The 20,353-nt window shown below is 39.6% G+C and overlaps 1 protein-coding gene across 1 annotated transcript; it reads left to right on the top strand.

Moving 5' to 3' along the window:
- The first annotated feature begins 10,577 nt into the window (after positions 1-10,577).
- LOC108699680 (vasculin-like) lies at positions 10,578-11,599 on the top strand. Its single transcript, XM_018231860.2, has one exon. The coding sequence runs from the start codon at positions 10,709-10,711 to the stop codon at positions 11,597-11,599; it is 891 nt and encodes a 296-aa protein (XP_018087349.1). The 5' UTR covers positions 10,578-10,708.
- The last annotated feature ends 8,754 nt before the right edge of the window (positions 11,600-20,353 follow it).

Raw genomic sequence — 20,353 nt, 5'->3', positions numbered from 1 at the left:
CCTGTGCATTCCATCACTAGTGCCATAAAGTTGACCACCACCTGACTCAGTCCACTTTGGTGCAATTTCACTTTCAAAATTTACCGTAACACTGCGTCAAATATTGCAAGTCGCACTTATTTCTCCAGCTCATGTGCCGAATTCCGTTACCCATAGCAACAGCAAAACACATGTCCTGTGCATTCCACTACTAGTGACTATGTATATGGTACTACCGCTCTTCAAACCAATACAACAATGTAAAAATATGTACTGTTTATGAATATATTCAGTATATATATAAGTTCAGATTTCCTTGTTGTTGGGATTTAAATGTTTTTTGTTTGAGCAGAGATGATAGTGAAGTAATAATCAGAAAACTCCATTTATATCATTCAAGGTTTTTCTCCTCAAAAAGTACTTTTTTCCTTGCTGCTAAGGTTCAAACGTTCACTTTGATGCCAAAGTGCATATCTTAAAAGAAGAACTAAAGCCTAACTAAAGAAGTAGGCTAGAAATGTTCTACATTATGTTATCGGCTTCTGTACCAGTCCAAGGCAACCACAGTCCTTTAGCAGTGAAAATATGTGTCTCCAAAGATGCCCCAGTAGCTCCCCATCTTCTTTTCTGCTGATTCACTGCACATGCTCTGTGCTGCTGTCACTTACTGAGCTTAGGGACCCACTCACACTATACAGTACACATAGTATAGAAATGTCACAATATAAGGCTGATTAGTAATTAATACAGATAATTACTACATGACAGCTCAGAAACCAGTGCAATTAACATCAGAATTAAATAATCAGCCTTGTAGCATCAGCTTATTTTACAGGTCATGACTATGACTAAGTGTTTTTAACACAAAACGCATAAGGCTGTGGACACAATAAACTGCTTTGATTCAACTGCCTGGTGGAAGATTGCCTTTATTTGAGTGCCAGCTCCAAAGAATTTTAGGTTTAGTCCGCTCCCCATGCTATGGGCTCAGCGCGGTGCACCTGGGCCACTTCCTTTATGTGGTGAGTAATCATCTTACTATTTGGAGATTCTTCTTCAATATTTATTATATTACAGGTCAGCCTCATGTTCTGCTTGCTAATTTGCAGCTTAGCTTCTCAACAGCTGTTCAGGGCCCCCTGAGCATGTGAGTGTCACAGACACTTTCCAAGATGGTGACCCCCTGTGACAAGTTTGAAATCCTGGATCATTGCTGCTATTGACAAGCTGAAACTTTAGGCTGGTGCAATCAGTTCACTATATAAAATATGGCATTTTTAGCCATAGTCATTTTTAGGGTTTACTTCTCCTTTAAGGAAATATGAAGTTTTGTTATCACCAGCTATCAAGTCAGCTGTAATACCAAGCCTCACAATATTACCTGAATTTACTTCTGTGAATCATGTAGCATTATGGTATGATAAAATTGAAATGATGTCTTGCTGGTGGAATAATGTGTAGGGCACATAAACATATGAAATGAAAAAGAGTGATGTACTAGGGGTTGTTCATCTTCAAACACTTTGTTGTTTTCAGAAATACAGACTTTTTCCAATTACCTTCCATTTTATAATTGTGACTGTTTTTCTATTATTGATGTCTAAAGTTTCATTTTTCACCAAATCTCTGGGAGGGGTGTCGCTGACTCCGAATCCTGCTGAAAAAGGCCAAATCCTAGCTGAATCCCGAAACAAATACTGGATTCGGTGCATCCCTATTTTAAACAGCAGTTGGTAAGAGTGCGCACTTCTCCAATACAGAACATGCACAAGATAAGATAAGGCTAGCAGCTGTAAAGATGTTAACTGTTACAGGGTACTGAGACAGGACAAAATCATATTTATGCTTCCGGAGATGAGGTTAAGGCAGGCATGTCCAAAGTGCGGCCCGGGGCCAATTGCTGCCAATTATCAAATTTACACCGGCCCTCAGCCTCCATCATGAAATTAATAATAATGAGGCCCCCAGCACAGTGCGATCAAGAATCCCATAGCAGTAATATTAAGGCACATTAGTGAAATGATCTGCCACTTGGTCTATACTGCTGCCTGTGTGCTGAAGGTGTTAGCAATAGACATGTACTGGCACGTAGAGACGCAATGTTTTCGCATACTTCTTTAGGGCTGAATGTGTCAATAGATGTACTGACGTGCCAGTACAGTAAACTAAAGAAGTATGGCGTCACTATGTGCCAGTACATGTCTATTGCTAACACCTTCAGCACACAGGCAGCAGTATAGACCAAGTGGCAGATCATTTCACTAATGTGTCCAAATATTACTGCTACGATTACTCGATTCATGTAATTTAATGTTCATGGATTAAAGAATGTTGGGCTGAATGGCCGGCCCCCACACATTTTCACCTCACCGAATCAGGCCCTCGTTGCAAAAAGTTTGGTTAAGGTTTTGTTTATAAACAGTTTCCCCTCTGCCTGCTCCAAAGTACAAAAAAAACAAAAAACGAAGTAGCGTGATGACATCCGGTAGGATCCCGGCCCAATTCTAGCCCTGAATCTAGGCAATAGGAATAGAGATATTCTCATTTGCTATGAGCTATTGCAATGCTAGGTGCCAAACATGAGCAAACTGCTTTCATACAAACTCCATTATTGTAATGATTTCTAGCACCTACTAGTGCCAATACCCTGTACATTACTTTGCCATTGACCTCTTGTTTTGTGCAAAATTATCAAGAAGGACATGGGAAAAAATGTCCAAATAATCCCTCTATAATGACACTGATACAACTTGTATGTCACATATGACTAATTGAGGGATTAAAAAGCATGGTAAAATGCAGCAATTCTTTTGCTCTTGGAACCTTCTAGTAAATGAGAATGTTTAGGTCCAGTCTTCTCGTTGTCTTCAATTTAAGAGAATGTTATGTTAATAAATAGTGATGGGCGCAATTTATTTATTCGCAAAACGGCGCCGGCGTCTCGTTTTTGACGCCGGCGCCCGTTTTTTCGACGCTGGCGCCCGTTTTTGACGCCGGCGCCCGTTTTTTTGAAAAAAAAATTTGACGCCGGCGAATTTTGGACGCGAATTTTCGCTGGCGTTTTGCGAATTTATTCGCTGGCGGCGAATCACGCAAATTCGCCGCGAATTCGTGTCTGGCGAATAAATTCACCCATCACTATTAATAAACAAATTGGGATGGAGAAGTTAGTAAACATTTTCTAACATTTCTAACATACAAAAGTACCAGTAGGTGGTGCAATTTGACTGAAAATAAGGTTTCAAAGACCTTTCTCTTTTCACACGCAAACTGTGCAAGGAAAAATAAAAATTTTCACTTCAAGCATATTTATCTTATAATGAAATCTACTTCCAAAGATGCATATTTGTACTCATGGCTCGCACTGTAAAATCGTTCACTGGAGAATACTTCATTATTGCTAAGCAAAGGATAGCTGCTCCTGAGTTTCGAGAAAAAAACTGTTGCAAAAAATGCTTTGCGGTTGCAAATATTCATTACATACACTACACGTTTGCAAAGATTGTTTTATCGCAAACTTTACTAGGGAGTCATTGAGGTCTGAAATTGGTCAAAAGGAAGGAATGAAAAGGCAAGGAATAAAAATTTTGGTAAGTAATGTTTGCAATGGTCTTTGTGAAAGTTTCTTTTCGCTAATGCACCATATTACAACCCCCCATTAATACTTTACTGTAGCAATTTTTTAAATAATAACTGTATTCATTGAAATAGACAACTTTTGGTGCTTTGGCTGTTATTGAGCTAAAACTCCAAGGGGCAAATTCACTAAGATTCGTAGTTGCGCCAGGCATAACTTTGCCGCACTTCGCCACACTACGCCAGGCGTAGTTTCGCCAGCGCTTCGCAAATTCACTAAAATCCAAAGTTGCGCTCAGGGGTAGCGTAAGGTTGCGAAGTTGCGCTAGCGTTGATTCGCTAAGCGAAGTTACGCTAGCGATGGTTAATTTGCATATGGCGCCAAATTCAAATTTCAATGGAGGAATACTTAGAATCACTACAAATGCCTGGGAAACCTTCAAAACATCAAATAAAAATTTTAATTTGCCCTACACATGTGCCCACTGTATAGGTAAGTTGCCATGAGTCAGGAAATGTAGGGGGGAAGGAGGGGAGCCCCAAATTTTTTTTCGATCTTTTTCAGCCTATCACCCATAATGTAGAAAACACGCCAGCGTTTTTTGAGACTTAGAAAAAATTTTGACTTTTTTGAAGCAATCCCTATCTACTCTATTGCGCTTCGCCTGGTCTGAGGTGGTGAAGGAAGTCTAGTGTAAAAGGTAGCATTCAGTACACTGCGCGCGTTAGTGAATTTGCGTAGTTACGTCGCTAGCGAAAATTCGCCAGGCGTAAGGGTGCGAAGTAACACTAGCGAATCTACGCCAGCGTTCGTTAGTGAATTTGCGCAGTAACGAAAATGCCAAACGCTAGCGAAGTAACACTAGCGTTCGGCGCTTAGTGAATTTGCCCCCAAGACTTTTTTTCAATTGCTTTCCATGGTTTAACTGTTTATCGTTTTTCCAAAATTGAAGCTTCTTTTTTTAATATTCCTGACTCTGGTGTTTCAGTCTGGCAGCTCAGTAATCAAGGAGCAGATTCTGAACAATTTGCATTTTTCAGCAGCATCTGTGGGAATATTAGCAACTATTGTTATCAGTTATAACTTCTGCTTTAAAGGGAGTTGTTCACCTTCCAAACACTTTTTTCCAAAATCTAAGTTTAAAGTTTAATGTCCCTGTCTCTGGTGTTTCAGTCTGGCAGTTCAGTAATTCAGGTGCAGACTCTAAGGGGCAGAGTTATCAAAGCTCGAAGTGAATTTTTGAATTCAAAAAAATTTGAATTTCAAGCTATTTTTGTGTACGACTAGGGAATAATCCAAATTTGATTTGCATTTGAAAGAAATGTGAAAATTCGAATATCTAAATTTATCATGTACTGTAATTCGACCATTGGCAGCAATCGTTTGTAACTTTTTCAAATGTTTTTAACTTTTTAATAAAACGGTATTACACTATGCACAATTTGTATCCTTACCTTGGAGCCTAACAGTGGCTGGCGAAGGAGAGGAGGACACTGGGATTTGTTACTACATGCAACATAACCTACACCATCTTGTAAGTAGGCATTTTTACCAAAATTCGGTGAAGGATCCTGAAAACAACAATTGTAACTGCGCACACTTTTGGTACAGGAAGAAAAAGTCTCTTTTAAAGGGGAACCTACATCACCAATAGATACTTTTGTTTTCCTTTTCAGCACAGGGGTGTTATAAGAATAATCAGAAATACTACACCATATTCTGTTTCTGCTTTCTCGTTTGCTTTAGGCACTGTTCCACAAGAAAATATTGGTATTATTTATTTTTTAGTAGCAATATCTTTCTTCTTTTTTTCATTTTTGGTGCAGTTGAGAGACTGAAAAGGAACGTCAGGAGAGAGACATTCTGAAAGGCTAACTACTTCTATACTTGTTGTACTCTGTTACACACTGTTATACTTGACCAATTGCCATGGTATAAAAAATGTCGGGACACTTCTCACACGGTCGGAAAATCATATGAACGTTCATTACGTACGATGGTATCAATGGCCATCTTAATGGTGTAGTAAAGGATTGACTACTTTCCAGAGTGCAGTATATGACATATCAGCCTGTGGGTCAGACAGGTACCATACTAGGAACCATACAAGGTATGACCCCCTTTCTATTATTTCATTAGTTTGGACCGACAGCCCAAAGGATCGAATTAGGGGAAGTGAAGAAGAGCACACTGCTTTAACTGCTGATACACTTTCAAACCTGTGTGATTTGATCCCAGAAGTCAAGTGTAGTACTATTTTATCATTACGTGTATGGGCAGGTTTTTAGGCATGTTAGAAGCCTGTGTATGGGCAGGTTTTTAGGCATGTTAGAAGCCTGTACATATGGTCAGCTAGATGTGTCATGAAATACAACAGGCAGGTTAAATGGCTCTGAGAAACTGAATGGGTTTGCCCAATAAGAACTAAGACTGTAAGCTCCACTAATGGGAACAATGTACAATCTAAACAAGTATAAAGCACTGTGTACATGTTACCTCTATACAAATAAAGGAAAATGATATAGCAATCCTCTGAACCAACAGCAACAAAGTTTCGGGTTTTCTATACCCAGTACTGTTAGCATTTGCATAGCTGGGTTATTAACAGTGAATTTCTAACATAGTACAGAATGAGCGTGATAATGATAGAGATGTCTTTAATTCTACACATAATATAATATTAAGTGCATATTTGTTTTGCTGAGATCGTAAAATTCTGTAAAAAAATAGTATAAACTATGAAAAAATATAGTAGAGTAACTTGCACCAGAGACTTGTTTCTCATCAGATCACAGCTCTGCAATAGTAATTCCTTTCATTGGAAGTTATACTTCAACAAGGGATGGGTAGACACAGATACCTGCATGGTTGTTAAAGCTATGGTATAGGTATGTTAGATCTGATTTTCTACTGCTACACTAAGGGGCATATTTATTAAGGGTCAAATTTCGAATGAAAAAAACTTTGATATTCAAAAAGACCAACCAAAATTAAGTCAAAGTTTTTTTTTTTGGTGGAATAGGTATGAATTTGAATCGTACGAATTGAAGGAATAGCACATTCAATCAAATTCGATTCAAAGTTTTTCCCCAAAAAAACTTTGATTTCTCAAACGCCACCAATTGACTCCGAATGGGTTCTAGGAACAGCTGACCCAGTTGGTTTTTGTTGATGAATGGCTCCTTCCGAAGATAGACTGAACGTCATCTAACAACTCTACACTACAGGAGTGTGGTGAGAATTATAATGATGATGATGATGATTTCATTGCCCCAGGATGAAGCGTGACAAGGCTGATGAGAAATACACCTAATGCCTATATTCATCTAATATTGCATCGATATTTTGTGTGGGGCATTTGCCCTGCTTGGAGTGGAAACTGTGACTTACATCTACCCGGTAAGGGTATTCACATATATAAATGTGCAGATTCTGATTTTATTGCCTGCTAACACCTGATGCTTAATGGTACTTCTGGGTCTAGCTGTGAATGAGATCCTTAAACTGTTGATTTGAAGCACCCCCAACATTGTATCGAAAAGATGGAATATTTATGGAAAGTTATAACAAAGACACATGTGACTCTATCTGTTTTATGGTCCATCAAATATTAGGAGTGAAAGATATAATCTCCCTTCCTCTTTACGTCATTTAGGGCTCTTACTGGCGAGCGGTTGAAGCTGCGCTCCTCTGCGTTCCGTTTTTCTGCGGTCAGCCGCAGGGGAGCGCAGGAATAGACGCATTACGTTTTTTCCAATGGGGATGTACTCACACAGGCGCATGTAGATGCCGAACGCAGACGTCTCAACGCAACATGCTGCATTTTTCCTGCGTTCGGCATCTACATGCGCCTGTGTGAGTACAGCCCCATTGGAAAAAACGTAATGCGTCTATTCCTGCGCTCCCCTGCGGCTGACTGCAGAAAAACGGAACGCAGGGGAGCGCAGCTTCAACCGCTCGTCAGTAAGAGCCCTTAACCGTGACACTTTTACTCATTTCGGTCGGATCTTCCATCTCCCCTCCCACACATCCGTGATAACTCCCTTCACACAGAACAATTAACCCTGATGTCGAAAAATCTGCTTCCTTTTGCTGGGAGGTATGAATGCCGTAACTAGGGGGAGATATCGTAGCAACAGCAACCCAGGAGGAATGGTTTTGAATAGAGGGTGAGCACGTTATACTCAAGTGGAACTTTATCAAGGGGAGTTTAATAAATTTGGATTTCAATCAGCCATTGGACCTTGAGACTAACTGCTATGTGGAAATTCTTAATTTTTTTGAATTTTGTGGTTTGATATGTATTTATTTATTCTTTATTTTTCCTTGCAATTTTTTATTTTTTGTTTTAAGGGGCAAATTCACTAAGGCGCGAAGCGCCGAACGCTAGCGTTATTTCGCTAGCGTTTGGCATTTTAGCTACTGCGCAAATTCACTAACGAACGCTGGCGTAGTTTCGCTAGTGTTACTTCGCAACCTTACGCCAGGCGAATTTTCGCTAGCGACAAAACTACGCAAATTCACTAACTTGCGCAGTGTACTGAACGCTACCTTTTATGCTAGACTTCCTTCGCTACCTCAGACCTGGCGAAGCGCAATAGAGTAGATAGGGATTGTTTCAAAAAAAGTCAAAAATTTTTCGAAGTCCCAAAAAACGCTGGCGTGTTTTCTACATGATGGCTGATAGGCTGAAAAAGATCGAAAATTTTTGGGGCTTCCCTTCCTCCCCCCTACATTTCCTGACTCATGGCAACTTAACTAGACAGTGGGCACATGTGTAGGGCAAAGTAAAATTTTTATTTGCTGATTTGAAGGTTTTCTAGGCATTTGTAGTGCAGATACGTGTTCCTCCATTGAAATTTGAATTTTGCGCCGTATGCAAATTAGCCTTCGCTAGCGCAACTTCGCTTTATATAGCGAATCAACGCTAGCGCAACTTCGCAAACTTACGCTACCCCTGTGCGCAACTTCGGATTTTAGTGAATTTGCGGAGCGCTGGCGAAAATTCACCTGGCGAAGTGCGGAGAAGTGCGGCGAAGTGCGGCGAAGTTGCGCCTGGCGCAACTTCGCATCTTAGTGAATTTGCCCCTAAGTGTTAGATTTCACTTTGCACATAACGAGAGGTATTAGGATACATTTATAATTATCATTTTATTTGAACCCCAGAGGGATCAAAGCAGCAATAACATGTGTTGAATAAACACACAGAGGGTTAAAAGCTTTCACACTGATGAGCTTGTGTGTTATTAAATTTATCGGGATACGTGGCTTATTAATAACGTACACTAGATTGAAAGGGGCACTTGGGGTTTTTGATCAATCTTTCATCACTAGCACACTGGTGTTGTAATAATTTCGTAATTGATATAATCACTCAAGGGTACTATGGCAGAATATTTTTATGGGGAGAGCACATGGAGCAGTGAAAATATTTTGAGGTGTTAAGTTTTTTGGTGATTATGATCCACTATACAGAGAGGATACAATATATAAAGGAATTAGTTGGTCTCATAGCATCGGTGCAATCAGTGACAGAGGTATTACATGGACCAGCTGGATTGTCATACTGATAGGGTTTACTATTGATATTACAGAAAGCCAATATGGCCTGCATTATCTAATGACTGGGTTAAACAATGATTGTGAAGGTGTGATTACCAGGGCAATTTTAACCTACAGCTCAAGTCTATTAATATGGTAGCAATTAGTAACATTGTAAATAGGGGTATCTTGTTTTTAACAGTAATGTATGTATATAAGGCATTTCATTTGTACACTTCTCACCTTGAGAAAGGCCTTGGAATAGGCCAAAACATTGGTCCTTTTTATCAATAAACAAATGTGTGCACCTAGATGATTGCAATGGCATAGGCATTAATATTGTTTTATTAATAGAATTCAGACAGTTGTCGGCATTCCCTAGTGGGAAGTTAAAAAAAAAATCACATGCCACCATTACAAGCAACGATCACCTGACAAATGCTTGAGCAAGCACATTTACTACTGACATTGCGGTTAAAGGGACTATGATGGGAAAACAGATCAGATAATAGTGCTGCCCCTGCAGATTTTTTACTGAAATCAGTTTTTCAAAAGAGCAAACAGGTGTTTTAATATTTAATTTTGAAATCTGACATGGAGCTAGACATGTTGTCAGTTTCCCATGTGCCCCCAGTCATGTGACTTGTGCTCTGATAAACTTCAGTCACTCTTTACCGCTGCACTGCAAGTTGGAGTGATATTTCCCCCCTCCCTCCCCCCCCTCCCAGCAGCCCATCAGTAGAACAATAGGAAGCTAACCAGATAACAGCTCCCTGACACAAGATTACATCTCCTTGACACAAGGTAACAGCTCCCTGGTAGATATAAGAACAGCAATCAATAGTAAAAACCCATGTTGCACTGTAACTCCTTCAGTTACATTGAGTAGGAGAAACAATAGCCTATCAGACAGCAGTCCCATAGTGCAGCACTGGCTCTTTCTGAAAGCACATGACCAGGCAAATTGACCTGAGATGGCTGCCTACACACCAATATTACAACAACAAAAAATATACACTTGTTGGGTCAGGAATGCAATTTTACATGGTAAAGTGAATATTTTTAAGTGTAAACAGTTTATTTTAGAGATAAAAACGACACCATAAAAATTATGACAGAATCCCTTTAAAACAATTTTGGGCATGTTGGCCCCACTACCTACTAAGTTACTAAAAGTCTTAAAAAGTTACCTATAGGTCATGTTGATAAATTTTCGCTGATAGTTCTGCTTGTGTAAGTAATTGTTACTTGAAGTTCCTAAACCTGACTGGTTTGTCAACCTGACTGTCCCTTCTTAACCTGTCAGTTAGAGTTTTTAATGTTAACTGACTACTGCTGCACAAATATGGCAGCCTCCTCATAGAGGAACTTGGTAGTAAGAAAGGTAATGTAAAAGCATCAGGCAAATACTTTTATGGCAAAATTATAAATAGCATTCAAAGACAATGCTATGATAGATAAAAAAGGTTATTTTCGAAGAATGAGTTTGTTTGCACTCGCTGGAACTGCAGTCTGCTCAGCTGTAAGCAGTCTCTAAACAACCTCCATTTTAGGAGCTAAGTGACGCTGCAATGAAGTGTTGAACCTTGTTTGCCTAGTGACTTGCATTAAATGGCGCAGCATGACTTTGCTCCAGCTTGGCTTAATTTTCCTACACCTTCACCCTCCACCAAGCCATTTCTGTACGCCGAGAAGCGTTCAAGTTTAGGGCGGTCAGAAGGTGCTTTCAATGTGAACAGACAGCGTCATAATTCTTCAGAAGCTTTTGACTCTTCCTTTGGCGGGAACCTTAAAAAAAGAGAAAAAAATGTCTGGCGCCCCCAGAGCAGGTCTGCAGCAGAACCCACATGGCAGCATGAGGCCAGCCTCCATCTTTATAGTAGCAACTTCCAGAGTGTGAATAGCCAGTTGCGCAGTGAGAGAAACACTTCTGAATTCGACCTGACAAGATCATTGGATCGAGAAGACTGCAAGACATTTGAAGCTGAAGATTTTTCTTTCCTATATCCTGAACATGAGAGAGGAAAGAAACTGTTTACTGCGAGACTATGGGAGTATCCCATGAATGCTGGATCCACATCCCCTCAAATGCTGGGTATTAAGAAGGGCTTAATGGATGATTTCTCTCTGTCTGGTTACTCTATAGGAGTTGGTAACCAAAGCCTGCCAGAGAAGCACTGGGCAGGTATCAAAAAGGAAGAGTGTAAATCGCTATCAAAAGATAACAACATCGGCAGTTTTTATCAAGACTGTCCTCCTGAAAATTACATACCAAATACTTCTCTACATGCAGAACTGCTGTCTGTGGATCCATGCTCATTGGAAGAGGAGGAAGATACCCATTTGAACAACAGAAATGACTCTTGTCCTGAAATGGACAGAAATCTGAATTTCGATGAGAATGAAAACTCCGAGGATAATGGCAACACCCTGATTTCAGGACAGATCTCTCCTGCTTATGCCCAAGATGGTGTCCTTTCTAGCTCTCATGACCTTTTCTAACCCTGGTAGAACTGTAGCTGGGAATAAACATTCCCATGAGTGGAAATGCCGTACTGGACTCTGCACTTGCCCCACTGGGCTTTCCAGAGAGCATTATCCCCACATGCACTCTCTGAATAACAGTCGGGCGGCCAGGTGAAAGGAGCTTTCTTTCTGTTTCACAAATGTTTCTGTTTTCAAAATGTCACGGAAACATACAAAAAAAAAGGCACTTTAACTTTATCCTTTTCGTTAATCTCATTTTCCAGCAAGTGCTGTAGCATGTGTATTGGGCAACGGTTCCTTTGGACATTTGTGTTTTTGCCTGGTGTTTTTGGAAATGTCACTGGTTTAAGAGTTTGTTCTGTTTTCATGTTTTCACATAGACCTTCACAGTTAAGATTTTTTTGTGTTGCAAGCAAGAAGCCAGGTTAGTGGGAATAACTCTATTCAAAATAAACATATTTTGATATTTAAAAAAAAAAAAAAAAAAAGGTTATTTTCTGGTGTCAGTGGGGCTCATTTATTAAAGCAGCGCAGCGCATAAGTGGACGCAAAAGGTTGTCTGCGCCATCACAAGCGTGATCGCTAATATATTTGCGTGATATTGCGCATAACACAGAGCTTTTGCGATGGTTTTGTTTATGCGCATTGCGCAAAAGATTGGGCATTTATGTCGCAAACGATGCCGTGGTTGTTAGGGGCGTGGCTGTGGGCGTGGCTACAATGCGCTTGCACTGCGGCCGTCGCAGATTTGCGTCTGTATATGTGCAAAACTGCACCCGGGCAACAGCACCACAATTTTTACGCCTGCCTCTTCGTGGCGTAATAGTAACGCTCTTCAAAATGCGCATTCCTGCCCAGCTGCGCTAGTATATTCAAGATGAACAACCCTTGTAAAGTGCATATTAACCACGCCTTCCACCCAACATGTTTATATTGACCAAGGTTCCTTTAAGGGTATCAGGTAGGCTAAACACCTTTGCAACCAAACAAATATTAGCACAGAAACAAATGCAGATGCGTCTAAGTGAACGCAATATGCGCAATATGTGACGCAACTAATTAAAGCAGCGCATTCATACATGAGCACAACTAATCCTTACCTTTGCGGTATCTTCCTGTGCGCACAATTTATTATAAGCACTGCGACAGCTGATACGCAGTTTCACACGTCGCACCTGTCTTGTGTCTACATTAGCGCACAAATCGCACTGTTAAGGTATCGTGCGCTACATTATTAAATACTCGCATGCGCTGGGCAAATGTCTGGCCACTGCGCTCTTTTTAGCGCTGCGCTGCGTTAATAAATGAGCCCCAGTATCTCTTTAATGTGCGAGGAGAAACTTTTATCATTGATTATAAAATACACATTTATTATTTGCTTTTCTATTTCATTTCTTAACCTCTGAAATAATTGGCTGTCAGTTATTGTCAGCACCGCAGTCTGTACTAAATTATATATATATATGAGAGTTCTATGAATTCATATTTTGTATTAAAACTAAATGCTACTTAATATTTTTAAGAGAAGAACAGATATTGTTTGCACTTATTAGTATATCTCTGGCACGTGTGTGTCTATTAGAAATTTAATTTCAAGATGAACAAAGTTATTCAGCCATTCCCCAGCCTTTGTTATCTGAAACACTGATTCCTTTGCAATGCAACTTTAGCCACTACGCAATGCATATGTTTAACCCACGATGGGTTTACATTAAAGGGGACCTATTGTAAAAATGAAAATGTAATATTGGCATATTGAAATAAGAAACTTTCTAAATACAATCAATTAAATATTCTGCATCATTCCTGAAATAATCAAGTTTATCTTCACTACCCTTCCCTCGGCATCTGTTTCTCTTCATTCTCTCTTCATGCAGCAGTTGGGTGTCAGATATTCATTGACAGTTAGATCCAATAAATCTTATAGGGGGCTTCCTTTGACAGCAGATGTATTAAAGCTCACTCAATAATCCTACAAATCCTGCATGTAGAGAAACATGATGTCTGGTGATTTTAATAGAGTGAGTTTTATTTAATCTTCTAGACAAAAGGAGCCCCCTATAAGGTATATTTATCTAACTGCCAATGACTATCTGACACCCAACTGCTACATGAAGACAGAATGAAGAGAAACAGATGCTGAGAGAGGAATAGTGAAGATAAACCTGATTATTCCAGAAACCAATTTTTAATTGATAGTATTTAGAAAGTTTCTTATTTACATACAAACATGAACAGGTACCCTTTTACACCCGAATCTTTACCATCAATGCATCTCTATTGAAATTTTAATTAGCACAGATGGTGTAAGCAATTTTTTTCATCATCTATTATACATTTTTAACATTACCAGAACAACTGCCTTAAAAAGTGAATATTCTTTTAATCAGTATGAGGAGCAATGAGTCTTGCTATGCAGGCCTTACAACTTGATACATACTATACTAGCATAGGAATTGCACATACAATAAACTTACACACAATATATCAGCATGTTTTCTGTGTAAGTCACTGAGGTTCCAATATAAAATATCCAGTTAGAGTCTATGCAAAGTGCAGTGCAGTGCAGCAGCTGTTGCTTTGTATTTTCGTAGCATCCGCAACCCCAAATCAGAGGTGTATCATGAGCAAGCCCCATTCCCTATTTTTTCATACTCTCTTGTAAGAATTGGAAAGGTGGATGTAACCCTTAAAGGACAAGGAAAGGCAAAAAATTAAAATCCCATTTTTACTTTTTTTTAATGAAAAAGAAACCTATCTCCAATATACTTTAATTAAAAAATGTGTACCGTTTTTATAAGAAACCTGACTGCGTGCAGTGAAATTCTCTCTTCATTTACTGCTGTGGATAGGAATTGTCAGACAGTCCTTAACTGCTGAGCAGGGAAACAATCATACTTATAAACAGCAGGGGGAGCCCCCGCCTTACTTCCCAGCCATGCAGAATTCAAGCAGCTTTGTTTATGAAGATCCCTAAGCAGCCCAGACCACACTGAGCATGTGCAGGGTCAGGCAAAGATGTTTAACAAGTTACAAGATGACAGCCCCCTGTGGCCAACTTTGAAAGCATAAATCATTTGTTTGATTAGGCTTTGTGGTGCAGTAAGTTAATGCTTATGTTTAGTATACAAAATATAGCATTTCTAGCCTTATTCTATTTTAGACTTTTCTTGTCCTTTAAAAGAAGCGTCTGATCATATTTGTGGATGACATGTTTATCTCACTGAGAAATGCGGCACTTATATAGGGGTGTATAGGGAGGATTATTACTTTGCAAACAGCTCTGGTAGTGATGACATCTGTGCAGGCGCTACATTAACATCTTAGAAGAGACAGTGAATTTCTATGCTGTCTATCAAGTAGTTGTAAAATACATGAATTATATACACAATATCTCAGTTTTCTAAGCTGCATGTTAGTTTGGGTGAGCAGCAGTTAAACAAAGTAGGCTACACACACTCTGATTGCAGGGTGTATTGCAGGGTCCATAAAGGTGCCACAGTAATTTTACAGTCAGGGAATATCTGAGTTAAAAAGCAAGGTAATACAGGCCATTGAGTTCAGCAGCCGGGGTTGACCTCCTGACATTTGTTGTCACAGACTTTTAGGGGCAGATTTATTAAGGTTCTAGATGTGTTTTTCACAAAAAACACTCAGAGCTACTTGGACACTGTGGCATAGCACACTGTGTTGGTGAGTGTTTCCTCTATAGGGAACCCCTCCAAGTGTATGAAAGGGCAAGGTATGGGCAAAACATTAGCAAGTTAAGGACAAGGTGCTAGATGTGGAACCCCAGCCCAGATTCAGATTTACATGGGTAGGAGGCCAGATAGGGAGAACATTGGGAGAGAATATAATATGTGAGGCAGAAGATTACCTACAAGTGCCGCATGCCAATTTAAAGGCACAAAGGGACATTTGGCTCTAATGGTCATCGGGTGCAGCGGGTAAGGCTAAGGAAATTCTTATGGTGCCTATCTCTGCCTTTTCTTCAAGCTGCATTAACCAGTCACTGCTACTTTAAATTCAGCCAAGACCTGTAAGGGTAATGCAAGACCAGCCTGTCTGCCCTGTGGCGCAAGTGTCTAATCGCATGTCTCCTGTCCAAAGCGTCTCCAGTCCGACTTCCGCATGGCATCTGTCTGGTGGTCGAAAAAGAATCTGTCAGCAAGACAAGCCAATCTCCATTTTGTGCAGCAATACCCCCACCTTCCATCACGCAGGCGGGCATCCTCTGGCTCCACCATGGCCATTTCTGCAGCCCTCCTTCAATCCACATGGTGCTATTTCTCCATGCACCAACTTCCACTGATGCATCAGCCACTGTTACTTCAGGCAGCAACTTCCACTGATGCATAGGGCACTGTTTCTCCAGGTAGCAACTGCCACTGATGCATCGGGTACTGTTTCTCCAGGCAGCAACTTCCACTGATCAACACACCATCTGACATGCTTCCTCAACCTGACATTCTGTTCCAGGGACAATGATGATATTCTGCCCTTTGGCATGATTTCAACTCACAACCATGCGCACCGTAGACAGATTCCTTAACCACTTGGCCATCCAGAAGGCCTCCCTTGCTAGGGTTTCTAGGGAGAGTATTGACTTTTTTAGTGCAGCCTGTCAATTCAAAGACACAATGGGACATCTGGGATTCAGACAGGATTTTGCCTTTTTAGCAGGATTCTGATTCAGCCGAATCCTACTGGCCGCTGAACTGAATCCTAATTTGCATATGCAAATTAGGGGCGGGGAGGGAAATCCCTTGACTTTTTGTCACAAAACAAGGATTTGGTTCGGTATTCAGACGAATCTTTAGCGAAGGATTCGGGGGTTCGGCTGAATCCAAAATAGTGGATTCAGTGCATCCCTTATTTAAACGAAGGATCAACATCAATTATCTATTGTTAAATGAAACATTAAGCAAATACCAAACAATAGCGATTACCAAAGGTGATTTAAAAAAAAAAAAAAAAGTAGCATGTGACATTTTAGGGCTGAACTCCACGGCACAAGATTCGTCGCACGATTATGGTACATATGCGACATGTCGTGCCTTCAGAATGTAATGGGACTGTTTGAGAAATTGCAGGTACAACCTACATGTAGCTGACACGACTGTCAAATGTTAACGCCACACGCTGCGTCTTCTTCCGTCGTATTGTGTGTAGTTTGTAGCTGCCATTTCTCGATCAGTCCCATTATATTCTGAAGGTCCGACACGTTTCATGTGTCATCGCCGTGTGACAAATCAGTTCTTATTGTGCTGTGGAGTTCAGCCCTAAAATGCATGTGTATAAAGTGAAACAGCCGCTCCACTCAACATCAGCCTGTTTGAGCCTGAGTTTTATTGCATATGTGAGCCACAATAAGCTACTTGCAGACACATATACAGGCTTAATTGAGTACATTGTAGATTTATTCATTGTATTAGTACTTAATTGCCACCAGAAAAAAATTCTAAGGCATAGATTTATCAAAAAGTGAGATTGGAACTCACCACAGAAAATCTGACCCATTTTCTATCTTTTCCTATTGGTTTTTAAAAAAACATATTTATCAATGGAGTTTACTATTTAATAAATATGCTTTTAAAAATCCAATAGTAATGAATAGAAGATGGGTAAGATTGTCTGTGTTGAGTTCTAATCTCACTTTTTGATAAATTAGACCCAAAGTGAAGCATAGTCCTTATAGTTATTAGTAGTGATTCAGCAGTGCTTTTTTTATATAATTGTAACTGGTCTAATTTGACAATTATAAACTGTGTGACAATGCACTGTTTATTAATTACTTCCTTTTCTTCGGTGCTGTAACCCCCACTGTGGGCCCCCCAACATGAAAGTCTGCCTGCTGTGACTGCTTACCTATAGTAGGCATTATAAGGTATCAGTACTAAAGATTATCTGGCCCTTGCATTGTTAACATCTGTTAGGTAAGGGTTGCACATTGCCAAAATCAGCCAGGTGAAAAACCACAGGACTTTTTGTGTACCTTCACCACGATCAGTATTTTCCTTCTTCTTTCTGGTCTGAAAGTCTTGATTTGCCTCCAGAGCAAAGACACTCCATGTATTATGACAAAGAAACAGAGGACTTTGTTTTTCACACTAAAATCCATCTTGTGTTCATGGTGTAGCCAACACAAGGGTTCCATATGTGTAAGAAGGAATAAACTGCTCATGGTGAGGGGCTGAAATCAGCCTGTGTACTTAACCTGGATGATTTCAGCAAAGTGTGGCCCTTGACTAACAAAATGCTCTTCACACCTGTAAGACCCTGGATGTTCACCCCTCATGTTCATCTAGTCACTCATTTCAGTCTATCCTACGCTAACTGTGTGTGTGTCATAATCTGCCTGCCATCCTCTGCTTGTGTGTCATACAGTGTCTACCCTATGCTGCCTTTGTTTTGCATACATGTGCCTAATTCACCCTGTGTGTGATATTCTCTGCCTGGTTTATAGATGGAGGTGGGTCTAAGCAGGTGATCTACTTAGCATTGGAGATAGTTGTCAAGGATTTCCCATGGGTGATAAGTTATGTCTTGGGTTTGTAGTAACTTCTACAATGGTGGAGATTGCATTTGGAATATTGATAATGTTTTTATAGGATTAAATACTTTCTAAAAAACTGGTGATAGTTCTGCATTGAGCTTCAACCTTTGGTTTTTGGCATGCTTACTCCAGTAATGTGGATAACGCCAGTATAGACCTGGTAAAATCCTGCCCATTATAATAACAATAATGATGAACAGCATTGCTTTATTTAACCTGTTGGTCTGTGAGCATTACATCCTATGTGCCTAAAGATATCCTTAAATATAAACTTGCAACTTATTATAAAGTTACACCACACTTCATATTTTACAAGATTATTTGACAAGTAAATAGCTTAGTAAAATGTTAATTTCTCCTTAATCATTATTACAGATCCCTGAGGAAAACGTCCTATCGTAGTTTCATCCTGTGGATCCACAATTTTCGGAGCCTTTTCTCCTTTGAATGGCTGCTCCGATGGCTACACCAGCTTATTTATATAAACAATATTATTTCTTAAGCAAACACAGCAATTTTACCAATACAGGGCACCACTGCATTTTTTTTTTTTTTACTTTAAACAATTTTATTCTTTGATGTTACTGTTCCTTTAACTGTTTTTTCTAGTTATATGTTGTTGATTACAAACTACATGTATGTAATAGCTGTAAAAACTATCATACACATTAATGAGTACAAACACACACACAAACATACATTCTGATCTACCGCAAGTTTTTTTAAAATTAACCAGTGCTTGAGGATAGACAACACAAAAACAAATGGTCTGATATAGTGTACCTTTACACACCTTTATGTGGATTTACAATTATTAGGGGAATTGCACCTTTTCCTTAATTTGTTTTTCTTCCTCCAATTTTCAGCCACCAGTAGTTCTAAAGGATGTACTAAAAATAGTGTAAAATGCTTTTAATAACTCAATATTTGTTTAAAATTAAACTCCGCTTAAAATCGCATATAAAAAAAATTCCCACAGTGCCAATATTCTGGACTAGACAGATGATGTCACAGCCTGATGCGTTTTGTCTTCTGACTTGCTCAAAGGTATTAACAAATATTTTAAACAAATATTGAGTTATTTAAAGGAGAACCACCCCCTTTATATTAAAATCCCCTACCCTACATAGAACTTCTCCCTGCTACCCCCTAGCCCCTAACTCTTTACTTACCCTTCGATGCAGATTCAGCGCATCAGAGTTCACGGTCGCCATCTTTTTCTCTTCGGTAATCTTCGTGAAGTAATCGCCGTATTGGCACATGTGCAGTTGGAGCAGTCTGACTGTTTTTTTAGCAAATGCGCCGATAGTCACGGAAATTGCCGAAGTGCCAGGACCCGAAGTTGGCGCTCGTGAACTTCACCAAAAATATCGTCTTTTTCCAATTACTTTCTATTTTCTATGTGTGACTGATTTTCCTAATATTAAAGTGTAAATTGTCATTTATTCACCTTCTGAAGAAGCTCTGGGAGGGGGGTCGCTGACTCTCTAAACTGTTGTAAATTGATACATTTAGTTAGAGCACTACTTGTCTTTGTCCCTGCAGAATCCCTGGGTTTCATTACAGGCAGCTGTTAGAATTTATACAATAGTTGGTAATACTCCAGAGATGCTGCTGAGAAATGTATCAACTAAATGTTGCAAAATTGTAACCGTTTAGAGTCTGCACCTGAATTACTGAGCTGCCAGACTGAAACACCAGAGACAGGGACATTCAACTTTAAACTTAGATTTTCAGAAAACTGTAAAAAATAAATAATGGAAAGTAATTGAAAAAAGTCTTTATTTCTTGGGAACAAACTTAAAACAACTGAACTCCTTTAAATTAACTTTTAGTATGATGTAGAGAGAGATATTCTGAGACAATTTGCAATTGGTTTTCGTTTTTTTATTATTTGGGGTTTTTGAGTTATTTAGCTTTTTATTCAGCAGCTCTCCAGTTTGCTATTTCAAGTCTGGTTGCTAAGGTACAATTTACCCTAGCAACCATGCATTCATTTGAATAAGAGACTGAATTATGAATAGCGGAGGGCCTGAAGAGAAAGATAACAATAAATGTGCAGCCTTTCAGACTTTTTTAAGAAGACATAGCCAAATCTGGGAATATTGTTTAACTCGTATATCTGAGGGAGAATGGAATCTGGGAACGGCTGAGGAAGTGAACTGCAGAATTCCTAGATAGTTCTCAATGTTTTGAATGTTTGAATTCTGTCC

Source organism: Xenopus laevis, chromosome 1L, assembly GCF_017654675.1.
Source record: "Xenopus laevis strain J_2021 chromosome 1L, Xenopus_laevis_v10.1, whole genome shotgun sequence".
Taxonomy (NCBI): domain Eukaryota; kingdom Metazoa; phylum Chordata; class Amphibia; order Anura; family Pipidae; genus Xenopus; species Xenopus laevis.
Note: the sequence above shows the minus strand (reverse complement) of the source record. Positions and strands in the feature narration are given on the sequence as shown.